The sequence below is a fragment of the Sebastes fasciatus genome, chromosome 5 (assembly GCF_043250625.1).
Source record: "Sebastes fasciatus isolate fSebFas1 chromosome 5, fSebFas1.pri, whole genome shotgun sequence".
NCBI lineage: Eukaryota > Metazoa > Chordata > Actinopteri > Perciformes > Sebastidae > Sebastes > Sebastes fasciatus.
This window is the reverse complement of record NC_133799.1, coordinates 28,528,199-28,545,827: the sequence shown is the minus strand read 5'-3', so window position 1 is coordinate 28,545,827 and position 17,629 is coordinate 28,528,199. Positions and strand designations below refer to the sequence as shown.

At 41.0% G+C, this 17,629-nt stretch overlaps 2 protein-coding genes across 2 annotated transcripts; both read right to left on the bottom strand.

Moving 5' to 3' along the window:
• Positions 1 to 1,602: 1,602 nt before the first annotated feature.
• Positions 1,603 to 12,186, bottom strand: naprt (nicotinate phosphoribosyltransferase). The gene is made up of 13 exons (XM_074636301.1): positions 11,848 to 12,186; positions 10,315 to 10,442; positions 10,125 to 10,207; positions 8,311 to 8,441; positions 7,821 to 7,936; positions 6,142 to 6,338; positions 3,824 to 3,964; positions 3,611 to 3,695; positions 3,444 to 3,524; positions 3,238 to 3,340; positions 2,618 to 2,781; positions 1,846 to 1,953; positions 1,603 to 1,710 (listed from the first exon to the last, which is right to left on the bottom strand). The coding sequence occupies exons 1-13, from the start codon at positions 12,095 to 12,097 to the stop codon at positions 1,624 to 1,626; spliced, it is 1,674 nt and encodes a 557-aa protein (XP_074492402.1). The 5' UTR covers positions 12,098 to 12,186; the 3' UTR covers positions 1,603 to 1,623.
• A 1,448-nt stretch (positions 12,187 to 13,634) lies between these two features.
• On the bottom strand, positions 13,635 to 17,629 carry c5h8orf82 (chromosome 5 C8orf82 homolog). Its single transcript, XM_074636302.1, has 3 exons — positions 17,342 to 17,629; positions 17,192 to 17,240; positions 13,635 to 15,889 (listed from the first exon to the last, which is right to left on the bottom strand). Exons 1-3 carry the CDS (start codon positions 17,504 to 17,506, stop codon positions 15,390 to 15,392), a joined length of 714 nt encoding a protein of 237 aa, XP_074492403.1. The 5' UTR covers positions 17,507 to 17,629; the 3' UTR covers positions 13,635 to 15,389.

The window sequence follows — 17,629 nt, the reverse complement described above, 5'->3', positions numbered from 1 at the left end:
GAGCCGGATCTCAAGTCCAAATAAGTCAAACACAAACAAGACAAAAGCAAAAAGCACACACAGGACAACCGCACACGATCAGGACGTTTTGTCTTCCGCAGTTGCCGTTAAAACTCAAAATGTGGCCTGCAAATGAACTGCAAATAAGTTTTATATTACATTAAAGAAATGCACCTTGATAGTGACAGATAGTGACAGATAGTGAGCAATAAGTAGAACTAATTAAATGCCACTATCTGTAGAAGTTACATGTGATAGAAATTGTTAAGATAATCTGATGAAAAATGTTTCGTTTGAAGAAAAGTAGAACATCCTGGTGAAAATGAGTGCAGTTTTTTTTAGCAGATTGCATAACAATCTGCTGCAGTGAGTCAGAAAAAAAACTATTTTCTTTTATCCCAAATTGTTTGTGCAATTAATTACAGACAAGATACATTTCAATTTCAATTTTACACAACCACTGGAAGGCAACAAAATTGAAAAGTTTCTAATTCCAGTGGCTTTGATACAAACACTAGCTGAAAACTACACAAAAAAATAAACATATTGGCAAGTCATCAACTGCAATTATAGTGGTATTATTTCAAGTGGTTTAAAAATTGGTCCAAATACAGAATACCGGCAGAAATTAAGGCTGCATTTAACCATTTTTTGGTCACTATGGGGCAAAAAAACAAGCTGAGAAACACACACTGGCTATTGTATTAGTAAACAACTGCCTATTTGCACATCCATCCATCCATCCATCCATCCATCCATCCATCCATCCATCCATCCATCCATCCATCCATCCATCCATCCATGATTAATGTTACTCCAATATTCACTCTACTTTTAGCTCTTATTTTGGTCTCCACCAACTCCTGAGAACAATATCTGTCTCTTTAGCTGCTAAATGCTCAACTATGTTCACAAGCTAGTTTATAACTGTGTCTGACAGCTGGTTGTCGCTGAGAAGGCAGTGTGCAGATTTTTTTAAACCTATATTTTGCCAGATTTATTCCAATTATCTCCATAAACATTTTGACAAGTCAGCAAAAATGAAAAGTTAAAGATGAGTGTGGAAGATATGGGCCTTTCTTACCCCAACATTCACAGACATTACTGAAGTACGACAGCAACTCAAGGTCTAATTACTACCTTTTTCTGTAGTAAATCTCAAGTAAAAGTTAATAAGTGAATCTTGAGTTAAGATTTCATTTTATTTTTTGAACTGTTTTTATTTGTTTTACTCCCATTACTGATGTAAACAAACCTTTTACAGAAATCGTAAAAACATTATAGACTTAGTTTTAATAGTTGTCTAGTATTAGCACCAAATTGTTCAATTTAAGAGAAAGGAACAAGGTAGACAAAGAGGGAACAAAGGTCAAAGTTTCACAGTTTCAGAATAAAAGTCCATTAAATTAGACAGATGCTGTGTTTTCATTTGCTTCCATCTGTCCCCGCTGGACTTTCCAAAGTCTATATCTGTTCATTTAAACCCTGTTTTATAAACATTAGCTTTAAATGGCAAAGCCCACAACACATTTATGTATATTCCTATATTTGGAGAGTATCCAAAAAAGTGTCCAAAAAAAAAAAAAAACAGGAGATGACAACAGCAGTTGTCTGGGATTTTATTTAGTTGGCTAAAAGAAAGTTGCTGTTGTTGGAGCTTCCTTTTTTAATCTCTGTGACCAGGTTATGGAGTTTCTCTGAGAGCGCCACCTGGTGGGAGAGAACACCACAGATAAGAGAGTGTAGAGTTTGTGAGATCCTGCTCTGTGTCTGTGAGAAGGTTTGACCATTTCTGTATTCATTTAGTATGCATCCAGTACAGATTTGTTTGCGTGTTAAGCTCACTGTGTAAGACTCTGGCTCCTGCAGCCTCTTGTGTCGATGGTGCAGAGTCTGGAGGGAACTCTGGACCTTGGCTCTTGTTTCTGCAGCGCTGCACAGAGGGTGTGTGACCTAGAAAGAGTGGGAGACACATCCGTAAAGACTTAACTCCTACACAGCAGAGTACGGCAATATTGTCTTCTACGTTCAATGCCTTCCAAAACAAAAAATCGGTCTTTTGTATGATGTAAGTATGATTCTTTATTTCTTATACCGTATATATATAATATTTTTGACCCCTATCAGCATCTATAACCCCATAATTTATTATATCTTCAACTGACTTAACAGTACAATAATTTAGTGCAATAATTCAGCTGTGCAATAATCTGGTTTACTCTGGCATTAACACTGCATTTATTTATACAGTATTCTTAAACTAATATTCAGATTTATTTATACTATTCTTGAATTTTTACACACTTAATGATAGAATCCTATTTTTTGGGCATTATTATTTGCACTGTTGTTATACATTTCACTCCACCATGGAGCGGGAGCGTGTAGTGACCAGATTGGAATTGGGCCAGAGTGTCTACTGCTGTCCAATATATCTATAAGTATATATATATAAGTCCACAAGGGAGATAATGCACACTTTATACAGACTTCCAGTTCACTTCTAGTGTAGAATTCACCAGACTTTTGTTAAGATGATACGGAAAACAAAAATATGGATGCGATGATGGAAAGGAAACAACCACAAAAACAAGCGTCACGAAACAGCAATCCTCACCTGTCCTTTGGTAAACACTTCCTGGCGCAGACAGGTGACCTGAGCTGGAATGACTGAGACACAGGAGTTATTATCATCACACGTCAGAGGGTAACAGCTCAGAGAGACTCCGGCCTCTGGAGGAGACTCCACAGCGAGACACACCAAGTCCAGAAAAGGATGGCCTGCAAGGGAGGAAAGAGCGGGAAGCTGTGAAACCTACCAACCTTTCCTACATTATTCTGGTAGTAATATATATGATTATCATTTTAAATGAATTTATGTTAATTTTTATTAGTACCCAGGCAACAGAGTTGCAAATTAGTTTTAGTTATTCATAAAAGGATATATTTTTCAGTTTACAAAAAAATATTTTCACTGCTTATTTTCATTTTAGTTCAGTTTAAGTTTTTTAAGTTAAGACATTAAAGGGATGGCTACCAAGACCGTCTTGTGGTGTATCGTCATATCACCCACTCCTTGTTAGCATAAGAATCCCATTACAGACGTTGCCTTGATGTAGCTATTAGGATGGAAATGTTGTGCAGAAAAAAAACTAAAGTAAAATACTGAAAACATAGAGAGAAATAAGTGTGTAGGGGTTGGGGTGAAGAGAGATGAAGATAGAGATGCGTTCTCACCCTCAGCGTCGACGAGCCTGTAGACAGCTTTCCTCCCAGGGACAGTGCTCTTCTTTGGGTCCTCACTGATCTTCATCCTGGGTGTCCCCCTCACCTCCACCAGCTAACACACACACACACACAAATGGCACCATACAAATGTTAATAGGAGAAGTGAGTTTGAGGCATTTGGAGAGACAACACATTTTTTGTGTTCAACACGTTACCTTGTACACACAGCCCAGCGAGGGTTGTTGTGTGCAGGTGACCAGATGTGTCCCGACACCGACCGCATCGATCTCATTCTCCTGAAACAATAACACACAGAACATCAGAGAGAAAAAAAAACCTTCTTGTTCATCATAAACAATCCACATGTTCAGTCACAATGTACCTTCTTGTTGAGCTCAGCCATGCTCTGCTCTGTGATGTTATTGCTCCCGACGATGATCAGCGAGTCAAAGGCGGAGACGGAGAAACTGTAGAGGTGAAGAGAACAAAAGGAACAACAGACAGTCAGGCATGAACCACAGACCTCTGCAGGAGTGAGATATATTCTCACTCAACGTTTTAAAGATGCACACATACAGCATGGCACCTCACTCACTGCTCGCTGCAGAGTCTGAAGACACGACGGACGTCAACCGACTGCCTGCAGAGGTCCCCGCTGTCCAGACGGATTCCTACAGGCCTGTAGTCCAGTTCACACAGAGCCAAGGCCACGGCGCAGAAGTTCAACAGACCACTACTGACAAATCAGATACACGCACACATTTCATCATATGAGCATGAAACATGAATTATAAACTATAACGTGAACTGTTGAAATGAGTAGGTTGCCTTGAGTTCTAGATAATTATGATTTTCCACTATTTTCTAAGAATTATTACTTTAAAAATGTCCTGTTATTGATTAAAATAAATATGATCAACAGGGGAATCAATAACAATGACGTTCGTTAGTTGTTAGTTGTTGTCACAGTGAGGATCGGTGCAGTTACCAGTGATGGTGAAATGAAGATTTCCACCAAATTCTATGACAAATAGATTCATTACGCCAAACCTGATTTAACTCAGTGTACACTAGTGACACCTGCTGGTACAAACTGCACATTGCACTTCTGCTGTAACTAATAAGGACTGTTCTGATATCTAAATACTTATTAACTCTAATTATTATTCCTGCTAGGCTAGGTATGTTGTTGTAATTATCTTGTTTTCATAAATAAATGATGCAACATCAGTGGTGGAAGAAGTACTTTGATACTTTACTTACATAAAAGTACTAATACCACAATGTAAAAATACTCCAATACGAGTAAAAGTCCTGCATTTAAATTCTACTTAAGTCAAAGAACAGAGGTATTATTAGCCATTTTTACTTGACGAATTAAAAGTACTGTAAAAGTACTCGTTTTGCAGACTATCGGCCCCTGGGATTTTAATAAATCTTATTATTAAATTAATACTGATGCATCAATGTGTAAGCAGTATTTTACTGTTGTAGCTGCTTGAGGTGGAGCTGGTTTTAACTACTAATATACAGTTGGATAGTTTAGTCCAGTAGTTTCCAACAAATCTGAGGGGTCATGAAATGATTAATAGGAAAAGAAAAAAAAACATTCTGATACACAAATTTATATTAAAAGGGACTGTTTGTAACTTCTTACACTTACACTCTTATAAATCATTGCGGCTCGGTGTTTCCTATGCGCCCTCGCGTGTGGCTACGCTGTTCCAACACAAACTACAGAGAATCACCAAAACTGCAAAGTTATATCTAGTGAAGCCCGTCTTGCAAAACAGTGTTAACTCTTCCTGCTCCAGCCCCCCCGACCGCGGCCAGAAGACACAGGGGAGACCGTAACCCTGGTCTCCAGGGCCGGAGTCGACGCTGCACTCTGCTCCTCTGGCTGCCTGCCTGCCTTCACTCACACACCGCGATCGTTCTCACTCGCTCCACCTCTCACGTGCATGCGCGCACACTACACACTGCAGAAGAGTAACGTTATCGTCTCCGACCAAAACTCCGGTGTCTCTCCTGTTCCTTCTGAACATGGTCGGGAGGCTGAAGCAGGACAACATAGTATCAGCAGTGATTCATGGAGAGACCTTCGTCTGGTCAGCTAACATTACTGCCAAGCAGGTGAAATATAGAGTGATATTGTGGTTTCAGCTGACGAGTGTCGCCTCACTGTGTTGATCAATGCTCATTCATGTCTATGTAGAGCAAGCACAAGCGCGAGCAACAGGACGCTGACTTTCGTTTTTTTTTTAACGGCCACAGGTGTCGCTGTTAACAAGCAATTTCTGATTCTTACATAGAGTCCCTTTAATACTTCAGACTTTTCTCTAATCTTTGCTTTTTTTTAGTGAAATATTGGATGCTTTGACCTAGTTTGGGTCTGGAATAGTTACTAAAATTAAACCACATGAGAAGTTTAGTGGGAAAATCAGTCTTTGGTGGAACTCTGAAACATGTGAAACATGACAAGTGACCCAAACTACACACTGCTTTTTTGTAAGAGCAAAAAAAGATTGGGGACCACTGGTTTCATATGTAACAATGTGTTGTGTTTTTATGATGTTATTTTTTAATCTGAACTGTAAAATAAATGTAGTGGAGTAAAAGTACAATATTTCGCTCTGAATTGTAGTGGAGTAGAAGTATAAAGTAGCATAAAATGGAAATACTCAAGTAAAGTAAAAGTACCTCAAAATTGTACTTAAGTACAATTTACCTAGGTATTTTCCACTATTGTGCAATCCATAGTATGCTGTATATATTATTGAAGTGTGAAAGTGGGTAAATAATACACCTAAAACAGGAAGCCTGAATTAGAGAGATTCTACACAAAGTGAGACGTTTGTCAGTCAGTAATCACATCAATAGCTCTTTAGTATCAAACGTAACACCTCTACTTACCAGCCAACACTGTAGCTGTCAATCACAGGGAGGAAGTTCTGAGGGTAGGCGATGGCGTAGGACAAAAAGGCAGCCAACTCGCCCTCGTGGACCTTCCCGGGCTCGGCTCCCAGAAGCTCACAAACACGACTCAACCAGCCCTTCGTCAACGAGATGATGTCAACTGGATTGGGGTCCCCGTTCAACGCCACAAGAGTCTGAGAAGAAACATGAGACAGGGAAATATTATTATTAATGACATATGCGGTCCTTGTCACTGTTGACGACATGCTGCCTCCAGCTCCTTCACATGATCACTGACAGAAATTCTTGAGCCACTGTTTTCCTTGAGAGACCAATGACACTGAAACTACCTTAGGCATTATGCATCACGACGATTTTACACCTTGCCACTGTGCTCTAATTTAACATTATTTGTACTGAATTCTTCTGATGTCTGTTTCCATATATTGTAAATGGTGAAGCCACAATTAAGTGCCAAACTTACAAACTAAATTACTAAATCTGTCCGCAACTGACACTTAAAGGGATAGTTTGGGTGTTTTGAAGTGGTGTTGTAAGATGCAAATGGTGCAAATGGGAGCAAAACAATACAGTGCTGTGGACGGGGCCGGCAGCAAAACATATTTTAGCCACCTAAAAGAAACATCAGTTTAAGTGTACGCTATATTTAGTATAATTTCGCCGGTTAACGTCACCGTCAGGCAGCCCTTTCTGATGGGGAACTGAACTGAAAGTGAAACTTATCTATGCTCTCTTCAAAGCCACCAGACTCCACTGACAAAAACAGTAATTTTACCTTGCACGGGGGGTTTCCTGGTCCACTACTGCCTCAATTGGTTAGTGTGTTTGTGCTATTGTGTGACTTGAGTGAATCCGAACTAACCAAAGTCACACAATAGCAGAAACAAACTAACCGATTGAGGCAACAGTAGACCAGCAACTCCTGTGTTCTGTGAGGTAAAATTACTGTTTTTTTTTCTCCCAATGGAGTCTGGTGGCTTTGGCGAGAGCATAAATAACTGGTCGGAAAGGGCTGATGGCAAGGTAATGCGGAGAAAATATTCTAAATGTAGCATACACTTAACTGATATTGATATTTTTTTAGGTGTCTAAAATGTGTTTTGCTGCCGGCCCCGTCCACAGCAGTACATTGCTTTGCTCTCGTGTCGGTACTCCTGTCTGATTCTCCAAACTGGGGGCGTGCTGATCGCCGTCTACTGTAGGTAATACACTGACTATGGATAAGTACCTCATACAACCCCACTTCAAAACACCCAAACTGTCCCTTTAAAGACATTTATAGGGTTTCCAAAGATATTAAATCAGTGTAATGTAAAGTGTGTTGGTCTTTAGTTTGATATAACCATTCTTGGTCAAATTATTGTAAATTATCTAAATTATATGATGTCTTATCAGCGGTATACGACTGACTGAATCTTCTGATGTGTGCATATTACACAACTTACACTGCATGTACAGTAGACAGCTGATTGCACTCGGCAGTACAATGTTCACCGTTACGGACGAAATCAATCCATCAAACTTATCGTATGCTTTGGATAATGATTGACAATAAATGTAAGCACCCACAATTTGTAGTGATGATGAGCTAAAAATGTGCAAAATCATTGGGATTGGTCCTTTAAGGATGATTGGAGGAGGGAACACATACTCACTTGTGGCCAGACCTCCTCCAGGGAAGTGAAGGAAGTGACGTACGAGTGTGCCATGGTCCCTGCGACTGGAATCCCAAACAGGAAGCCAGCCTGAACGTTGCTGGTGAGGTCAAACCCTGAAAAAAACAGGTTCTAGTGTCGGTTTTGCAGCTCTGACATTCTTTGTACATTCTTTCAAAGGTGATAAAGGCTCTTTAAGTGGATCCATGTCCAGGTGCCTCCTCTCAGTGAGAACGCCGACATCTATGCATGAGTTTTGTTTTGGAAGGCAAGTTGCTATAATCCTACCTCAGAGAGACATGGCCTGGATGCTCCACATTGACATGAGTAAAATAATATCTATAGACTATATACAGTATATGTATACACTTCTGTGTTAAAATGATTTAAGATAGCTAACAAAAGTACTGAAATGTGAATAAGAGCTGTACAGAATTTGGACACAGTGGACGTCAGAACATGAATGTTTGACAGACCACACAACATTCACCTCCAATGTGTGTGTATCGTGAGGCGGTGAGCCCTCCATCTGGTCCCTGAGCCCTCCTGAGGCCCATCTCCAGCAGCTTCCTCTTGGGGCCGGCTGCTAGGCGGAAACGGGCGGCGTTACTGCACACCAGACTGACAACAGAGAGGAGACGGAACAGAAATAGGCTGCTTTAAAAGGCTATCTTCGATATTTTTAAACCTGGACCATATTTTCATGTCTAACTGACCAATAGGGACTAGAATTTCTGACATTGGTCCAGTATTGAGGGAGAGCACTGTAGACGGCAGCTGCTCACGGGCTGCAACATGGTGCTATTGGGGCAAGCTGGCGTTATGGAAAGAGTCTCGCTCAAGGAGCAGAAGTCTCGTTCTGAAATCTGGCGACGTGATGTTTTGCCGGAAGACTACGGTGGAATAGAGGAATACATCCATGGAGGAAACACGAATGCCAGCCGAGCAGTTTGTTGTGTTGGAGTACAGAAAGCGTAGCTTAGTGTTATCTAAAAGACGTTCAATGTCATGGCTGAATATTTAGATTATTTCCACAATGTGGATGAGGTCTTTGAATTTGATGGCTGCCCAAATTTATTTGAGTCAGAGTATACATAGTATATATATATATTCCGATTTCACAACGAGACTTCTCCTTGAGCAGGACTTGGACACAACAACAAACAGACCGGATCAAGAGAAAGGTAAGGAAAAAGGTTTTGTTTCTCTGTAAGGTCATTTCCATAATGTTGGCAGACACTTATAACAACAATCTGAGCCTGTCAGTGGCAAAAACAAGCACTTTTAGTGAACGTAACACTGACGCTGCTCACTCGCAGTCGCAGCTCATGAGCGGCAGCCGGTTACAGCGTTCTCCCTCAATACTGGACGAATTTCAAAAAAATGTTGTCCCCATTAGACTCTTAGACGTAAAATATGGGAAAATAGAGTCCCGGTTGAAATATACCAAAGTTACCCTTTGAGTCTCATGGTGGAGCCAAACTTTTATACAGTGTTATAAAACGTGCACTTTGGGTAGAAAGCTGTGGCTGGCTGACTCCAGCGTGAAATACAGTACAGCTTCAACTTTCACTTCACTTTTTTCCCTTTAATTTGGTTATTTAAATTAAGTGTGTATATGCTTTACATGCACCCCTGTGTCTTTATTTTGAGGAAATGTTAAAAATGTTAATAAACGTCTCGCACTCCCTCCGAGTTTCTTTACATGTAGAAAAAAAGTTTATACACAATGTATACTTTTTGCCATTTGCTTCTTCCAATGAGAAAAAAATGGGAAATCATGTATTTTATGGCTGCACCGTTCTGTGAAATACAAACATTCTAGATGTCCTATGTATCAATTTAGATACATCTCCTAATTCAACTTCACATAATGTATTATCTTTGGATAGTTTTGAATCTTAGTCATTCATCAAGCATAAATGCCAATCTAGGCTGGTTCCAGCTTCTCAGATGTGATGATTTGCTGATCTGTTTAATATCATTAGATATTGATATATTTGTTTTTTTTCTTTCTTAAATATTATTTTATGGCATGGACAGTATACAGTGTACAGTAGAGTGATACTGGAAACAACGGGAGAGAGAGTGATGACAATGTGGCAGTGGTCCCTGGTCTCGATCTAACCTGAAATGTCACAATCATGTATGCATCATAGGCCCACTGGTCGCCAGGATTAAAAATTAATCAGATAAAAAAAAAACAGATTAATCAATAGTAAAAGTCTGTGTGTGTGTCCGTGCGTGCGTGCGTGCGTGCGTGCGTGCGTGCGTGCGTGCGTGCGTGCGTGCGTGCGTGGTCACCTGGCGTAGTTGACCAGACACAGTAAACTGGTCTCCAGCAGTTGAACCACAGCCAGTGGACCTGCCACCTCCATCAGAGGCACCTGCAGATGTTTTAGACATGTTGCAGAAGTTACTCCCTCTGACCCCCTTAAAGAACCCTGTATCTGACCTTTGACCTTCAGTTTCACCCCGAGAAGCCGCAGCTCACCCTGGCAAACACAACAGTGCCCTCTGGGACGGAGCGGAGCGTGACGCCGGAACAGTCCAGGCCTCGCAGGAACTGGAAGAAGGCGGGGTCGGTGGCCGGGGGCAGGACGGAGCGCAGGAACTCCACATCTGGATCCACAAAAAACACAACGTTAACACAACAGCTGGAGGAACACTGTCAGAGAGACCAACAACAGAGGGCATCCTTCATCCTACAGCAGCACATGTGCTCTCTTACAAAAGTACATGTGTCCTCTGCGTGCCCTCACATGTCCTGGCTCACCACACACACACACACACAGTGACATTAACAGAGCGAAATCTAATAACTTACTGTAAACTAATCTGATCCAGCAGCTACCAACAGACTTCAGAGTCATGACTGTGATGAAGTTTAGACTAAACATGTTTGACTGTGGCCATGACAACTTGTACTTTACTTCAGTGTTTCCTTTTTATGTAGTTTTATACTTCTACTTCACTACATTTCAGAGGGAAATATAGTACTTTGTGTTTCACTAGATTTATCTGACAACTAGAGTTACTTCTAAAATGCTGCTTTAGAAGTACAAAATGTTAACTAATACATATCACCATGAAACTTTCCCAGTTGATTGCTGACATTAAGACAATTATTTTTTGTATTATAAGTTTTCTGAAATCTTATGCTTAAATATGCAAATGAAGCATTATCTAATGCTAACATTTGGTGAATTTAGGAGAAATCTACAGACGCAAATAGACAAAGTAGTCAAATAAACACCTAAATGTGTATTTTCTGTTGTTGTTTTCTTTCCACTAGTCTGAAAGAAGACATGTTATGGAGGCAAAATAGCCCAAAATCTCAAAGTTGACCTGTGCATGATGTTTTTGCCTGTAGTGTCTCACCTGAATGCACCTGAATTTCTACTTGCAATGAAGCAAAGTATACGCAATGCAAAGTATTATTGACTATTATTATTATTATTATATTATTTATTTAGTATTTTTACTTCTCATGCGTTATAATGTTGGAAATAATTGTGAAATACAATATTTTGTATTGTTTTAGGGCTATAATTCATTTGGATTACACCTGTTTGACCTCGAACTTGACCCCAAAAGCAGATAATCCCTTTACACAGCCCATACATGAGGACAGGCAGTGTTTCATTAAACTCTCTTGGTATGCAACATGTTGTTGCATATACTGATCTTTCCAGTATACACCCAGCATGTTACTGCGTTTATACTGGGTCTTTACAGCACACAGGAGATTACACATTGTTGTGTGCTAAAGTTCAGATCTAAACGTCAAAGTTCACAGAATTCCTCCAGCAGCATTCACGGTGTCTCAGTGAAACCCTCCCTGTGGTGGAGGAGGGGGTCGCACTTGGAGTTATTGCGCAACCACACCGGCGTGCGTAACAGGAGTTTTGGAGGAAAAACATTGACATTTCAGATCTGATTGATAATAATAACACTTATTAATTAGATTTGGTCATTCCAGTGCTGTATAAACGGATAATAATCAAGTCCAGGTTGACTTCCTCACCTTGGTCTGTGAAGCGAAAGCTGCGCAGGAACAGCAGACAGTCGTGCAGCCCAGCGAGCAGCGAGAAGCCGCCGCCGAACGGGTTGTCCCTGAAGAAGAGCTCGAACACGGCGGGCTCCTGGTGCCGGCCGGTCCGCCAGTAGGCGTAGGCCATGGTGAACTGGTACAGGTCGGTCAGCAGCGGAGGAGCTCGCTCCCGGAGAGACTGCTCCATAGCCCCGACGCATGGGTCGCTGGACGGCGCTGCCATGTTATTCAACTACTGGTTGTCAGTTCACTGATGATCTCTGGGACTTGCAGTTCTCCAAAGCTCCACACTGAGTCTGAGGTAGGGACAGAGCAGAGACAGGAAGGAAGGCAGTTAAACTATGCTGCAATTTTAGTTTCACCATCAGATTACATTTCATTGTAAGCAAATATTTCATTAAATGGTGTGACAATGTTATTGACTTTTTACCTTTTTCCAGGGACATTTATTATCCATGTTTCCTTCTCATGTTCTGGCTGAGGTCCAATGTTGGAAAAACTTTTATTGCCTGAAATTGAGGCAAATATTTTTTGTATTACAAGTGTACTGAAACGTTATATTTGAATATGCAAATGAGGCATTATCTTCTTAAATGTGCACTTATTTGCATACAGAAATCTGAACATTAAGCCGGGTCCCAATTCTTGTCCCATTTCGTTGACATATTAGAGTCAAATGTTTGTACAGTAAGAGAATTTTGGATATCTCTTTGTGTCACTCCATAAATAAAAAAAAACCTTGTCAACAACAGCCGTTAAAAATCTAATTTTCGCCATGTTGTAAGGAATAAAATGTTAAAATCATGGCTATGTATGAACTATAAATGGACAAACCCCTCTGTTAAAACCTTCAGAATATAGATAGGAATGAAACTGGAAAGTTTGATGTATGTAAGTGCTACTGAGGTGGAGATTTCTGGCTCAGAGTGAGAAAAACCTCAAACAGCCTTTAAAGACATGGATAGTAAAATTCCAGACATTTTTAAGACACTACAGGTGAATGAGGTACAAAATGTTAACTAATACATATCACCATGAAACTTCCCCAGTTGATTTGTGACATGTCATGCCTTGTCATGTTCTGGCTGAGGTCCAATGTTGGAAAAACTTTTATTGCCTAAAATGTAAAAAAATGTAAAAGCACTGCAGTCAACATGCAATAAAGTAAAAGTGCAACTAACTTGGCAGAACATTTACTTTAGTAACAAAAACAAACTGGTGTTGATCTGTGGATGAGTTTATGTGTAAGAAGCATTTTAAAGTTGCAACATCAGTTTTTATGAGCTATAATGCGTCATTTGCATCTGCAAAGTAAAGACTACTATCAGTCAGATACATGTAGTAGAGTTAAAGTATAAACCAACACAAACTGGAAATACCTAATAAAAGTATGCATACTGTAATGGAAATTCTTTCAGTATTCCAAGATGAGTCCTAATGAACGTTGAAATCAAGATCCAAAACAGATGAAATGTCTTTGTTGTATTTTATTCTTGCAAGAAGGGGCACTCTTCTGCAGACTTTGTGCGACTCTGTATAACCAGTGCCTCTTCTTGCAAGAATAAAATACAACAAAGACATTTCATCTGTTTGGGATCTTGATTTCAACATTCATTAGGACTCATCTTGGAATACTGAAAGAATTTCCATTACAATACCTTAAAAGGGCAGTACTTTCAGGGAGAGGGTGGTGAGATCTGCAGTAGCAACTTCAACTAAAACATGTCTTGGAATGTAACATAAAAAACGAAAACAAGACATTCAGAGTATCTTGCTTTATTAAAGAAGTATCTGACTGTACACATTCAGTAGTATATTCTAAAATGCTTCTCAGGAGTTTGTTGGTTTTTGCCACAGAAAATGTTCCTGGTGTTATTCACATATAAATAAATATTTGTGTAAATGAGGTGTTTTCTTTCTGTCGTATTTCAAGAACATGAAATATCTGATTGAAATCTACGTAAGCACACCAATATATCAAATTTAATTATGCTTAGAGCCAATTCTGTATTAAGCTCTGCTGCAGACATCTGCTACTCAAATAAATAAATGTAAATTTAGCTTCTTTTTTTTTTTAAATATTATTTATATTATATGTTATACATTTGTAGACTATGTATTTTTCTGGGTATATTCTGTTGTTGTTTGATGTATAACTATCTGTACTCAATGTGCCAAGTATCTGCGCTCTTCTCTTTAGCAAATTTGCTATAATTACTTACTTTTTTACTTTGGTTTAAAGGAACAGTGTGTAACATTTCGGGGGGATATATTAGCAGAAATGGAATATAATGTTAATAACTATGTTTTCATTAGGGTATAATCACCTGAAACTCAGAATCGCTGTGTTTTTGTTATCCTAGAATGAGCCCTTCATATATACAGTACGTAGGGAGCGGGTCCTCTTCACAGAGTCTGCCATGTTTCTACAGTAGCCCAGAACGGACAAACCAAACACTGCATGGCTCTAGAGAGAGCCTTTTGAGTTTTTACATTACCTGAAGGCCACCGTAGTTCTCCAACACGCTTGTAAATATGCGGTAATGTAAGTCGAGTGCAAAACGGTTGTGTCTAGAAGGTAACCACCAAGTTGCGAAACTCTCACAAGATGGTTAAGGTTATGCATTGACCTTGAATGGTTAATAGGCCTTCAGGCAGCGAGTCTCCCAAGAGCTTTCATGCGTTTTCCCAACTCGAGGTTTAACTTCTATACACGACTGTGCAAGACCGCGGTACCATCAGCTGCCGTCTGACTTCTGTTGCTCCTATAAAGTAGTGTTATTATGGAGTACTCAGTTGGTTGCAATCTGCATCCACACCACTAGATGTCGCCAAACACTACACACTGTACCTTTAATTAAGGTTTCCATTGAAGAATCAGATTTGCATGAGACCGAATCTTGCTTAAAGCTTAAAGGACAGCAGTGAGGAAAATGACTATGACACTGAATGACCTTGTGTTGAATGTGTCACCACATTAAAAAAAAAAAAAGAGCAGCTTTCAGCATTTTGCTGTCTCTCAACCGCTGCAGCTTTAGCCTCTCCAACCTGGGAGGCTGGATGTTAAATATAGTCATCATTGAGATGATTAACAGGAAGGGAAAGAGAAAAGATATACTTCTGCTACACACAATTACAGTGTGTTAATCTTGTGTTAACGTTTTTATCTAATCTTTGCTTTTTTTTAACTGTGACAAACTGAATAGTTTATATCTCATCAGGACCATAAATATGATTCAGATTAATCCAGGGAATCTAACTGCAATGAGGGGAGACAATGCTTTGTTTGAGGGGTCTCAAGCCAAAAAAAGCCAAAAACACTCTGCATCATCAGTGAATATAATAGTCCACTTCTCACACTTCATATAAATTAGGATAGGAAGACACATCAGCTCAGACTTCAACAGTAACAATCACACAACTGTGAGAACTTGGTCGTCTTTCCCCACTGCCAGTATGGGGCGCTGATGGCTTTTCAGCATTTCAAAATCTAAAAAGGTGCCCAGTTCTGGTCATTATCCCAGTTCATCCTTCTGCCCGCTGCTCTCCTCCACAGTGGGGAAGCATCCTGCGAGCTCATTGGTCAGCACGTGCTTCTGTCCACCCCAGAGAAAATGCGTAGGCTGTCCTGATTGGCCATCCTCCGAAGCATAAACAAAGAATGGGCTGAGCTCGATGGCCAGAGCCGACCTGACCAGGCCGACCGCCCCTTCGCGCTCTGAGCAGGGATGGTAAACTCGTCCGCTGACGGGATGCATGTACAGGGCCTCCGGGCGGAACGGGGCGGACAGCTTCTCCGCCCCGCCGCAGTACGACAGCAGCTCCTGATCATCTCCCGTGACTCCTGGCGACCCCGCGGGACTCTGCAGCAGGTGGGTGAAGACCAAGGGACGGTCATCGCAGCGCACAAAGTTCCTCTCCCTGCCACACGGGGACAAGAAGGGGAAGTCCTCCTCGTAACGACCGCTCTGATTCGAACGCAGCCGAGTGAAGAAGAAGACCAGGAACTTTTTGTCTGGTAACAAAGAAACAGGGATAACTGAGCAATACAGCAGCAGAGAGATCGTGCAATGAAAAATATAAGTTATCAGTCAGATCAGAAATACATCGAAGGCATCGGCAGTGGCTGGAATTTGTTGACAATAACGAAATAGAGAATATTGACAGCCTTGATTTTGTAGAGTGTCAACTTCTGTTTTAATTGAGTGAATATTGTGATTACATGGTGCATATTCCTAAATAAATGTAAGTTTTATCCAATTATCAAACAGCAAACCTTTAATCCTAATTCTAATATTCCAGGTTAGGATTACTGTACATAATGTGCAGAGATGGGGAGGATCGAATGTTAATCCAGACACAGTATTTTATTTATACATAGTATACTTTGTTTAAAGGGACTGTTTGTAACTTCTTACACGTATAAATCAATCCGGGTCGGTATCCCATGGGCGCTCGCGTGTGGCTACGCTGTTCAGACTCAGACTCCAACACAAACTACACGGAAGCTCCAAAACTGCAAAGTTCTATCTAGTGAAGCCCGTCTGATAAACAGTGTTGGCCGCGGTCGGAGGACGCGGGGGAGACCGTAGCTTTGGTCTCCAGGGCTGAAGTCTCTGCTGTACACTGCTCCGCTGCCTGCTTGCCTTAACACTCACACACCGCACGCATTTTCGCTATTTCGCTCCACTCGTGCATGCACGCACACTACACACTGCAGAAGAGTTAGTTTAGCTCTGAGAATATCTAGTGAATGTAGAGTGGACGTTTGTGCAGAAATAAATGCTGCAGCTCCTCCAGACCAACAGAGGTTTCCCGTGTCTTGTGAAGTGACGGGGCTCCGCAGCGAGAAACGTTATCGTCTCCAACCAAAACTCCAGTGTCTCCCCTGTTCCCTCCGGCCGCGGTCGGGAGGCTGAGGCAGGAAAGGCACTAACACTAGGATCAGCATTGATTCATGGAGAGACCTTCGTCTGGTCAGCTAACATTACTGACAAGCAGCTGAAATATAGAGTGATATTGTGGTTTTAGCTGACGTGAGTCGCCTCACTGTTTGGAGCGATGCTCGTTCATGTCTATGTAGAGCGAGCACAAGCGCGAGCCCGACGCTGACTTTGTTGACTTAACGGCCACAGGTGTTGCTGTTAACAAGCATTTCAGAATCTTACAAACAGTCCCTTTAATACATACAAGTGTTTTACACTTCAGTTAAAGTCTATGAAGTGCAGGTAATTTGGGGATATTCCTAAATCCCTGTTAAGGATGCATTTGGGCTGAATTATAGCCCTTTATTTGTTGTTGTGTGTTCATTTTTTACCTTTGAAGCAGGTGACAAAGTTCTTCACTTTAGTGTCATCGAGGAAAAGCTGTAAGTGGATCACACACAGCAACATGTCATGATAGCAGGACAATCTACTGTATGAATATGGTTCTGAAGGTTTGGTCTTGTGTCAGTTGAAACACTCACCTGTCCTTGGTGGTCGATGTAGTAGAAGTATTCTCGGATCCGTGGTTCTGGGCTCTGGCCCTGGATGTATGTAGCGGTGGTTCTGGAGGCGGTATAGCCGGCGGGCAGGCAGCGCAGAGCGGTCAGAGCTCTGAGGCCGAGAGCCGCAGTCCGGAGGAACAACATGACTGAAACACAGAGGACGACTAGTGTGTCAGACAGAAGTTATTGGACCGTCTCTGGTTACACTGCTGGCTTTACCCTCATGTTATTGTTTACAGAGATACAACCCGGAAGGATTTCACTGAT

Bases quoted from the DNA above. Each gene is read 5' to 3' on its own strand.
- naprt (XM_074636301.1), bottom strand. From the start codon at position 12,097: ATGGCAGCGCCGTCCAGCGACCCATGCGTCGGGGCTATGGAGCAGTCT. The intron at 2,782-3,237 runs GTGAGAACGCAT...CCTCCCTTGCAG, and splicing joins CAGGCTCGTCGACGCTGAGG to GCCATCCTTTTCTGGACTTG. The intron at 1,954-2,617 runs GTGAGGATTGCT...CACTCTTTCTAG, and splicing joins AAGTGTTTACCAAAGGACAG to GTCACACACCCTCTGTGCAG.
- c5h8orf82 (XM_074636302.1), bottom strand. From the start codon at position 17,506: ATGTTGTTCCTCCGGACTGCGGCTCTCGGCCTCAGAGCTCTGACCGCT. The intron at 17,241-17,341 runs GTGAGTGTTTCA...ATCCACTTACAG, and splicing joins ACATCGACCACCAAGGACAG to CTTTTCCTCGATGACACTAA. The intron at 15,890-17,191 runs GTAAAAAATGAA...CTTTGTTACCAG, and splicing joins CTTTGTCACCTGCTTCAAAG to ACAAAAAGTTCCTGGTCTTC.